Source organism: Stylophora pistillata, chromosome 8, assembly GCF_964205215.1.
Source record: "Stylophora pistillata chromosome 8, jaStyPist1.2, whole genome shotgun sequence".
NCBI lineage: Eukaryota > Metazoa > Cnidaria > Anthozoa > Scleractinia > Pocilloporidae > Stylophora > Stylophora pistillata.
The window spans coordinates 15,652,603-15,662,602 of NC_142526.1; the positions used below are offsets into that span (position 1 = coordinate 15,652,603).

At 38.5% G+C, this 10,000-nt stretch overlaps 1 protein-coding gene and 1 pseudogene across 2 annotated transcripts in view; both read left to right on the forward strand.

The window, feature by feature from the left end:
- Positions 1-1,333, forward strand: part of LOC148725187 (uncharacterized) — a 5,253-nt pseudogene extending 3,920 nt beyond the window's left edge.
- Positions 1-10,000, forward strand: part of LOC111321502 (endothelin-converting enzyme homolog) — a 42,127-nt gene that overhangs the window by 25,341 nt on the left and 6,786 nt on the right. For both annotated transcript variants that reach the window (XM_088730599.1, XM_088730600.1), the window contains 11 exons: positions 1,154-1,219; positions 2,220-2,333; positions 4,703-4,792; positions 4,883-5,016; positions 6,265-6,487; positions 6,576-6,674; positions 7,227-7,304; positions 7,884-7,987; positions 8,324-8,382; positions 8,595-8,646; positions 8,934-9,001. In XM_088730599.1, the coding sequence (XP_088586725.1) occupies positions 1,154-1,219; positions 2,220-2,333; positions 4,703-4,792; positions 4,883-5,016; positions 6,265-6,487; positions 6,576-6,674; positions 7,227-7,304; positions 7,884-7,987; positions 8,324-8,382; positions 8,595-8,646; positions 8,934-9,001 (1,087 nt within the window). The remainder of the gene's footprint in view (positions 1-1,153; positions 1,220-2,219; positions 2,334-4,702; positions 4,793-4,882; positions 5,017-6,264; positions 6,488-6,575; positions 6,675-7,226; positions 7,305-7,883; positions 7,988-8,323; positions 8,383-8,594; positions 8,647-8,933; positions 9,002-10,000) is intronic.

Sequence of the window (10,000 nt, forward strand, 5' to 3'; positions counted from 1 at the left end):
AAGATATATTTAATATATTTCATGCAGAGCCATACAAATCTGGCAAGGGGAGACAATACAAAAAAATGCACATCGGAGCTCGGAATTTGTCTAACGTATAGGTCAGTGGACTTCCTTTTCCATGTAATTTGGCTCATGAAGTGTTAACTTCAGCACTGATCACACAAGTATATCGTCAAAATCTGTTGCACGTAAGAGTGTGAGCCAATGACATAAAGAGAGGTATTGGTCAGCGTTCTATTTGTTTGGATGTATTTCTATTTGTATTTACGAATATTTAGACAGAGTAACCCAGTTTAGCAAATAGCTAGTTTAAATGAGGCCCTGTGAAACAATAACACCCACCCATCCCACCCCAGGGGGAGGACATCCACCACACAGTAATCTCGTGCGTAAGAAATTAACGTCTCCTAGCCCCAACCCTGCAGGAGACGGGGCCTACGGTTTATTCATCCTTATCCGAAAAGACTAGAATATCTATTCTTTTCTTGATATTATAGAAAGGTAGCAAATTCTCCTCAGTTATTTTAAGACCATGAGTATTGGTCCGGCCGGGGCTCGCACCCTCGACCTCCCGCATAACACAATCCCGCGCTCTAACCAATTGAGTTAACCAAAAGCATATCAATAGCGTTTGTAACAAATGCCTCGACTTTATTAGTATTTTGATTAATATCAGCGAGTCTGCAATGTCCATGAATATTGGTCAAAGGATTTTATGGTGCAGTAGCTGTCACTTTAACATCTTGATGTGGATGTCTGCTATAACAGCAATGCACGAGCACAGTTAAACAACTGCAATGGAGATTTGTTACAATCAGGACCAAGTGTTATTACATTTAGGACTTTATTACAGTTAGGTCAGGCATTACATTTAGGACTTCAACATATGCTCGAGATGGGTGGGATACTAGGCTCGAGTAAAGACTTTACGTTATTAGAATTGCAAGAGGGTGGGCCCCAAGAATTATTGGGTTCTGACCAAAAAGGTTTCCCCCCTTCTCCTCCCCCCCCCCCCGAATAGCTGAACCTCGAATAATATTGAAACTTTGACCGATAAGAGCACTCGAGCAACCTGGAGCTTAGCTAATCAAAACCCTTGGCTACATTTCCATGAAATAATTTACTGATAATCTCACCTTTACTCTTTTAGTTTGGAGAATCCTACACCTCACTATCACGAAGAGAACTTCTCACGAATGACTCACAGAGCCAGCGAGTAGGAACAAACACTGTGTCATGAAAATTTCGATCAGAGTTGTTCGATTTAAGCTTTAGTTTGGATGTTTGTACTTACCCTTGTCCCGTTCAGTTAAATATTCACAGTTCTCAACTTTGCTTTAATCTGAATTTTCTAAAAAAATAAGATGATCATTGCTATTTCGGTAATGTATGTTCTTCACCGAGCGGAGGTCCATATTGAGATAAAATTTACCTGAGCAGAGTAGAGAGAGCACAGTTTTTCCCATAACGGACCGTCTTAGACCGACAATAACGTGCTTGCCTTTTCCTCTGTTAAAATAGATTGTAGGCAAGTTTTTTGTTCTAATCCTGTCACTGAATAAGACTGTGTTGTCTACAACTAATTGGTAAGTCTACTCGCAAATTGCAACGAACTCGAGCAATTCAGCAATACCGAACACCAAGTATGTGTTTTACGACATATTCATTTTCAACTTTTGTCATCGCTCGTATCTAGTTCATCAATCAAGTTCTAGAAAATTGTGCTTCCCAGAGAAATTTGGAAATTTAAGAACGGAAAGAAACAAGGATTAATTGAAATGTAAATAGATATCTTACGTCATAGCTTTTAACTCTCTGGGTTACTTTCTGTGAAGGACTGGAAAATTACGAACAGTGTCTTAGGCAGCATCTTAAGTGTAACCCGTTCAATGAAACATTGATATTTGCGTTCTCAAAACTCATGTAGAGCCAACTGTCCGGCAACTAAAGTGATTGAAGAGACGGAAAACATTAATTTCCTTTAATCGCTTAGGGTCGGACCGCATACTAAAAAAAACCGTGACCTTGACCTTGAAAATATTGCCCGAAACTGCGTTTTCAATACTACAATCACAATTTTCCACCATACGAACCTTTCAGCCGGCGAATAACAGATGTTTATTAGGCAAAGTTAAAGTGACCGCCCTCCTTTTATGTAACTGAAAACGTCGAGTTCCGTTTCCTTTTCTCAAGCTTTGTATTCTTACATTCTTTAGGTTCGTAATGCATATAGAGATTTGATGAGAAACTTGACCATCAAACTTGGAGCTGGGGAAGATTCAAAAGATGATCTGCTTAAAACATTCGAGTTCGAGAAAGAGCTGGCAAAGGTTAGTTACTGTAACGCTAGGCTAGGAGTGGGTTTTTCTTTGCTCCCTTTTTTTTTAATATGCTTAACATTTCCATGACTTTGAAAATACCATTCGTCCACTAAAGTTAGCCCTAAGTTCCCCGCGTTCCTATCCCAACAAAATCAGGTGCAGGCTGTTTAGTGTTTTTTTTGTCGGCTCGACATAAGGTATAAAAGAGAGATCATCCTTTTAGTATTATTGTCATGGAAATAGAAAATCTAAGCATAACAGATATATCACATATCTACTTAGTCGGTTTGATTTTTTTAGGTGACGAAGTGCAGTTTAAGGTAGTTCAGCTTAACTTCAGTCGCTTTATCTGGTAAAGGTAGTTGCTGTAGTTGAACAGCATAACTTTGAGAGTAAACTGTGGTAGGTGGTATCGAAGTTTGGTGTGACCGACGTTTTCTCTACAATTTCGGGCAGTTGGTTTCGTCGGTGTCGTTAAGTCATACCTAATCTTAGCCTCAGGTAAAGGCCCAAAATTATTTCTGTGTTGAGTTTTACTTTGCGAACTCACTGACATCTCCTAGAAGCAAAATATTTGAAAACCCTACCTTTTAAAAACTAAATTTGAACAGCGTATGACGAAGAGATCAGTTCTCAAGTCTTACCTCAAGAGAATGAACACATAGATTGTGAATTTGTTTTATTTTTGTGGAACTGTTCTTCGACATTGGGCATATTCACAGGCAATAATATTGTCGTAAAATCAGCAGCAGCACCATCATACATACGCACATACATACATACATACATACTTTATTTAACGTGGAAATACGCTTAGCTTAAGAGCTAGTTTACAGGTATTCCACCTAATACCAAATGAAAACCTAACAACTAACAACGCTAATATCACAGCGGGTAAAATCACAAATTAAATACTGATTAAAAGCTATTTAAAACTGTTATTACAATATTACCGTCGCAATCAAAATACTATTAAAACTAACGTTGCAAATCTACTAATCCCCGAAATTTAACGATCTAATTCTGTTTACTATTTCTTTGGTGCCCGCTTTTATTCTAATGTCATTTGAAAGTTCATTTCTTTTCTTGGCTGCAAAACATCTCCATGACTCGAGTCCATATTTGGTAGTGTTAACTTTAAAACATATTCTTGGCGTCTGAGATTGTACTTAAGCGAGCGTAAGTTAATAAGATTCCCAACTGCCCGTGGTGCTTTGTTCGATATGCTGTTATGTATTGTCAGTAACATGTCTTGAATTCTTCGAGATTCCATGGAGGGTAGTCTTATCCTTTCCAAGAGATGCGGATAAGATGCATGTTTATCATTATAGATATATCTCAACGCTCTTTCATTGACTTTTTCGATTTTTGCAGTGTTTCTTTTTCTGCAATGGTGCCAAACTTGGTTGCAGCAATGAAAATTCGGTAGTGTGAACGAACGATATAACGATTCCTTGGTTTTAAGTGGTAAAATATTTTTCAGTCTATCAAGCGCGTTTATTTGAACACTCACTTTGCGGCAAATACTCGAAACTTGATCGTCAAATTTAAGCTTACTATCGAGTACAACCCCCAAGAGGTTAGTCTTCTCTGCGGTTCTGATATCAATTTTACCCGATTTAAGGAGTAGCTTATCTTCTGTTTTGCCAAGGACCACAGCCTGGTACTTTTCCGGATTTGGTCTCATGCCATTTTGAATAAACCATCTAGTTGCGTTCTCAAGATCACTATTTAGGTTGTCTTCAACGGCACGTACACTTTTATTGGAACAATGGATATTTGTATCATCCGCATAATTAATAGTCCTGCATCGTGTTACTGCATACGCCAAATCATTTATAAAAATATTAAACAATGTAGGTCTCAAGACAGAGCCTTAAGGGACTCCTTTTAACACCCCTTCCCACGTGGAGAAGGCGGTGCCGAGCTTCACTCTTTGATGGCGAGAAGAGAGATAGCTTCGCATTAAAGATAGCGCTTGATCACCTAAGCCATAGAATTTAAGTTTTTCCAGAATTAAGTCATGTGGTAAACAGTCAAAAGCCTTACTTAAATTAATGGACACTGTGCCAATAATGTTATGATTATCAAGATCTTCCTTCATCGTCATTATCATTACCACGAAACTTTGCTTCTAAGTACTAAATATACTATCAAGATGTGATACTACTTCTCACAAAGTTATTGTTAATACGAAACAATTTGATTAGTTTCAATACTATACAAATGTATTTTACTTACATAGTAGAAGAGCGCTCTAATTACACAAACATACACACCCAAAGGAAAAGGACTTGTAAACTTGGAAACTTCTTTAGTTATGTAGTAAAAGTAAGAAGTTGCTCAGGTTGCCTGCAATTTTGTTTTTCGTCGCTTAGATATCTACCTCAAGATTTAGACGACCATCCTTTGAAGAAGCTTACAAGAAGCTCACATTATTAGAAATACAGGAGTATACCGGTGATTTTGTGAGTATCACAGCTTATTCATGTAAGGTGTTATTTCGCATTACATTGTATACCACCATCATCTCCAATAGATTCTTTTACTTTCCCCAGTTCAACTGGACGAAATATGTGCAAGTAGCGATGGAGGATAACACATTTCATGTTACCAGCCAAACCAAAGCCGTTGTGTATTCTTTGGAATATTTGAAAAGGCTGGTCAAACTCCTGAGCATTACACCAAAAAGGTGAGATGTCCGGCGTTATCGTAACTGCAATAAATACCCATTTGGCACACTGATATTTGTTGCACGTCTGCTTTTTCTTCAATGGGTCTATTAAAAGAAAACGAATTACCCGCTCTTCTCCCTTTCGGTCGTCCAAAAAGAAAAAAAGGCGCCCACCAGTTTCCCGACGCTTTTCTACGATCTCCCGTGATATTTCGCAGTGCATGAACACTTTCCGGCCATCCTAATATATACAAGCAATGTTGGTGGCCAACTCGTTGGCCAACTGTCTGCGTGGTGCTTACAATACAAAATGTATTCTTCTTTGGACGTGAAGCTTATCCATAATATAATAAGTGCCATTCCTGGTATACAGCACAATACATTTAAGTTACTCCCAATAGTCAGGTAGAATGGTGAAATAATGTGGTTTTTGTGGTAAAGCACAAGGATGGTTTATTACATGATGAAAAACGTTGAGTATGAAGCCCATCGAGATCTGTGCCATACTTCCAATTAGAGCATGGAAACAAGGCTAATACAGAATATTCTACTGAACAGCTTCATTATGAAGCTATAAAGAAAAGAACGTGTAACAAAATTTCAAAGCCGTACAGTATCGGATCTAGCAGCGTATATAATATCTTAGTATTCAATATACTATTGAGTCTGACTACAGATTAAGGCCTTTCACATTGTCCCCCACAATGACAGAGCGCAGAGCAAGGCAGCTCCGCACGAACACTTTGACACCGTCCAGTGCACTGAGAGGGACTGATGAACAATGCTAAATTGTTTGTCTTAATTACATCAAATAGTGACACTTTCGTTGCTCAAGCCTCTCAGTCACAAACTCGTCAAATTTGGTTTTCCCGATTTCCTCTATGTTTCTAACAGCTTCGACAACACTTGAATCTGTAATGTCACGCGTATCCAACACAAGAGGATCGATCCTCGCTCTCCAGAAAAGCACCACCATTGTTCCAAGTTTGGTACCACAAAACCTACGATTCTTCCAAGAAATTTTTAACGAATCTGCCAGAACAGAACTGAGTTTTTCAAAACTGATTTACAAGACCTTACGCCAATGTTTATTTACCATTTTTTTGCTCTATAAACGGGTGTTAAGGATCCCTCGTACTGTGACTTTCGCCTCCTCGATCAAAATCGTAGTGCTTTATTTCAAAATTTTTTTCCTAGATATTTCAAGGATTAAGCTCACCCGTTTCCACTGATTTTTTACACTTGTTCGAATTTTACTTTGTCTAGAACTATTGCTAACTACATGATGTGGAGAGTGGTCAAGTTAAAGTATTTACAACTCAGCAGTGATTTTGTGGAGCTGTTCAAATATTATTACCTGCAAGCTTTCAATTACTGGAGTGATTCGGACCAGCATCAGCTCTGTCTCATGGCAACTTCACAGAAATTTGGAATACCACTTTCGAAAGTCTTCCTTGATCAAAAGTTCTTTGGTGACAGCAAGAAACTGGTGAGTGAAAAAGGCCAGTCAAAGAAAACTACAGCCGAGAGTAATAATCCGAGTCTCTCCGTCTCTTATCGTTAAATAATTTCCTCAGGCAAAGGACATCATTGGAGATATCCGTGCGGCATTCATCTCCAACATTGGAAATCAAGACTGGATGGATGGAAAAACTCAGAAGGTAGCCGTAGGGAAGGTGAGGTCCTTTCAATAAGCTAAAAAGCTAGGTAGCTTTCCGTTCCATTTTTGTGAAGTGAGTCTAATGCAAGTTACTGCTTAGAAACGATACTAGATACAATATACTTATACTTGACCTATGATATTTTTGATCTGGTGGTCTCGTAAACTATAGAAACAGATTTGGAAGTTATCGCCCAGGGAAAATGCAAATACAATAGTTAAGCGAGTTAAACGGCTCTACCGGCTCAGTGCGACACGCCCCTCTCTTTACGCGATACGACATAGTCTTGTGAACTATTGGCAAACCTCCCGACCAAAGCCACCGTATGTATCCTTATCACGACTTAAATTCGTAAGTAGATATTTGGTGCCGATTATGTGCTTCCATTCGATTTTTAACTGTTTGCGACTGTTAACTACTTTTCCGTTGTCGTATTAGTGTTCTTCTTGATCTTAAATTGAAAGTCTTTCTTCACAAGATATCTTCAAATAATTAGAACGGTTGATTGGTTGAATATTTTGAATACTCAACCAATTGAATATTCACGGATGCATGGCTTGCTCGTAGGCGGAGGCCCTCATCGAAAACGTAGGATATCCTGATTACATAATGAACGTTGAATACATGACCCAAAGATATAAAGAGGTATGTTTTAATTTAAGGAATATGGGACGTTTTTAGCTACTGTAATGTTGCAGCGACGGAAGGCAACTGATGGTGTGGAGTTCCCCGCCCCTCAACGTTCCTTGATTAGCCTCTCCTTCGAAGTTCGACTGCGGCTACAGGCCTAAGCCTGCTCTCATAATTGGGCTCAAGATAGGAAGAAAAGTACTTTGCAAAGTTAATGCATGTTCTTGATACAACCTCTTCACCCAACCTTTTTACTTCACTTCTTTAAGAAAAAACAAGCCATAGTGCTGGTTTTGATATTTCATTAGAACTGAAAAATGTTTCAATTTCTTGAAGTCCAAATTACCTCTGCAATATTTCTAATATTTGTCTCCTTGTATCATACTTAAAATAGGCCTGGGTACGGTTATTGACTTTTCCACATGAACCAGACCAAAAAATTAAAAAAAAAGAAAATCCTAAAAATACAAGAACATTGAAAATTCTACGAATTTCACATAAAAATAGGCGTTTCAATGTCAGGAAACTGATGAAACCTAAATACGGTGTGTGTTCTATTACTCTATAATCGGTTTCTTGATCGTTTCTTTTTAGGTAACAATAGACGCAAAAACATATTTCAACAATGATGTTTCAGTTACAAAGCGTCAGAATATCGACAGACTTGCTAAAGCTGGAACAGCCGTGGACAAGTCTGAGTAAGACATTTTAGGAATTCTTCTAATGTTAGTGTCCTTCCGCTTGAATTCAGTTCCCTTTATCATAATTTCTGCAATCGATCTAAAGAGGGTATACCAAATTGCATGAGGGCGATTTGTTTGTAAAGTTCCTTTAAACTCGGTAGACGAATTACTAAAGTACGTTTAATTGATATGTAACCATACATTTTCACGACCGTACACTTAATTCCATTACGCCTGTACAAGTACTGTGAAACTTAATCAGCTCACGGCATAATAAACTCCATGAATTTTAGACTCGAGTACACATAGGACTTTATGCCGTAAGTTTGAGTTGGTCTCTTTACTTTTTAGATGGCCTTTTCCTCCAACGATGCTCAATGCATTTTACGCCTACAATGAAAATAAGATGGGTAAGGAAAAAATCATTAACGTTTGTCTTCTGTCTTTTTTTTTTATTTGTAAACCATTGAACCTGAAGCTTAACAAACTTTTTTCGGGCAAACGTCATTCAATATGATAAACTATGATCTGGGCTCAGAAAAGTGAACATCCGCCCTTGGCATAATTGTTTTCTTAAATTTACTTTTGTACTTGAGATACATATATTTTGTTTTCATTTCAGTCTTTCCGGCTGCTATTCTACAACCTCCATTTTATAACCCGTTGTATCCCAGGTAAAGCCAATCACGATCTCCATCGTTTGCACTTTGTTTATTGATCGTTTTACTGATCTGGAATTTCTGACTGTTTTTAACAAACAGTCATGCAAATGGCTGGCCTATCTTACTGTGCCTTAAGTCATGAGCCATCGACCTATCTCTCTCTGTAATCTAGGAATGAGTTGTGTAGTTCAATTTTAACAATATTGTGACCTTCCCTTCCTTTCGCCTGATACCCTGTAGGTTCTGCAAAGGCTGTTCACTCGTTAAATCATAATTCTCTTTTTCTGGTGTATTTTAAGAGCGATGAACTATGGTGCTATTGGAGGTGTCATGGCCCATGAAATTACCCACGGATTTGATGACACAGGTTTGTGGATGATATCCAAAGTTATTGGTTAAGCAGGCGGCGGATTCCTTGATAAATAACATTCTACTACTAACTAACATGTAGCATGAAATGCATTTTTTAACAAAGGTTGATCCGCGAAAAAATTTCTCGTCGAGAAAAACCAACATTCCTGAAAGATCCTGAAAAACTTTCACCATGTTCACCTCAACGAAAAGAAAAGGGATGGTCAGGAGGTGGTTGGGGGAGGGGTCGATTTTCTGCTTGGTTACGTCTTTGTGAAATACATTTTCGAATTAAGCTTGAGTAATGATTAATTAATTATCTAATTTCCCCCTCCCAGTTGGCTTTGTAGCTCAGTTGGTAGAGCACCGCACCAGTATCACAGAGGTCATGGGTTCAAATCCCGTACGGGACTGAATTCATTTCAATCAGTTTCCATGCAGCAGAAACTTCGGTCGTTCGTACCATGTCACGCCACAAATCATCAAATCATCAAAAATGTACCTCTCAGATGTACACTTTTGGTTTGACTTTAAGATATTTAAAAAAGAGAGTTGATTTCGTGGAACACATTCAACTATATTTGGTGACAGAACCGGCTGCTGCTTCAGCTAGGCATGGAGACCAGACTTGAGAGTTCAGGGGAAATCAAACCTGAGCGAAATAATGATAACAGTTTACGGTGTACGTATCAAGAAATGGGCCATTGTTGTGGGTTAAATTCAACTTCACAAGTTCAAACAAAAGCCTTTTGTTGTTTTTTGTGCTGAGGGAATTGTGCCGAGACTCGGCGAAGATAAATTTCAAATCGTCGCAAAATTGTCTGCGTGTTGAATTTGCGGCACCAGGGGAGAGAGGTTGGGAAAGTTGCTTATGAGGGTGCTGTTCACACAGGGGTACCCAAGGGAGAAAATGCCCTTCACTATGATTGGTGTCTCAGTATATTTTTTTTTAATCAGCGAACCAGTTGATTAAAAATTTATTAACGCGATAAGGGGATGCTTTGTTGCTAAAAAC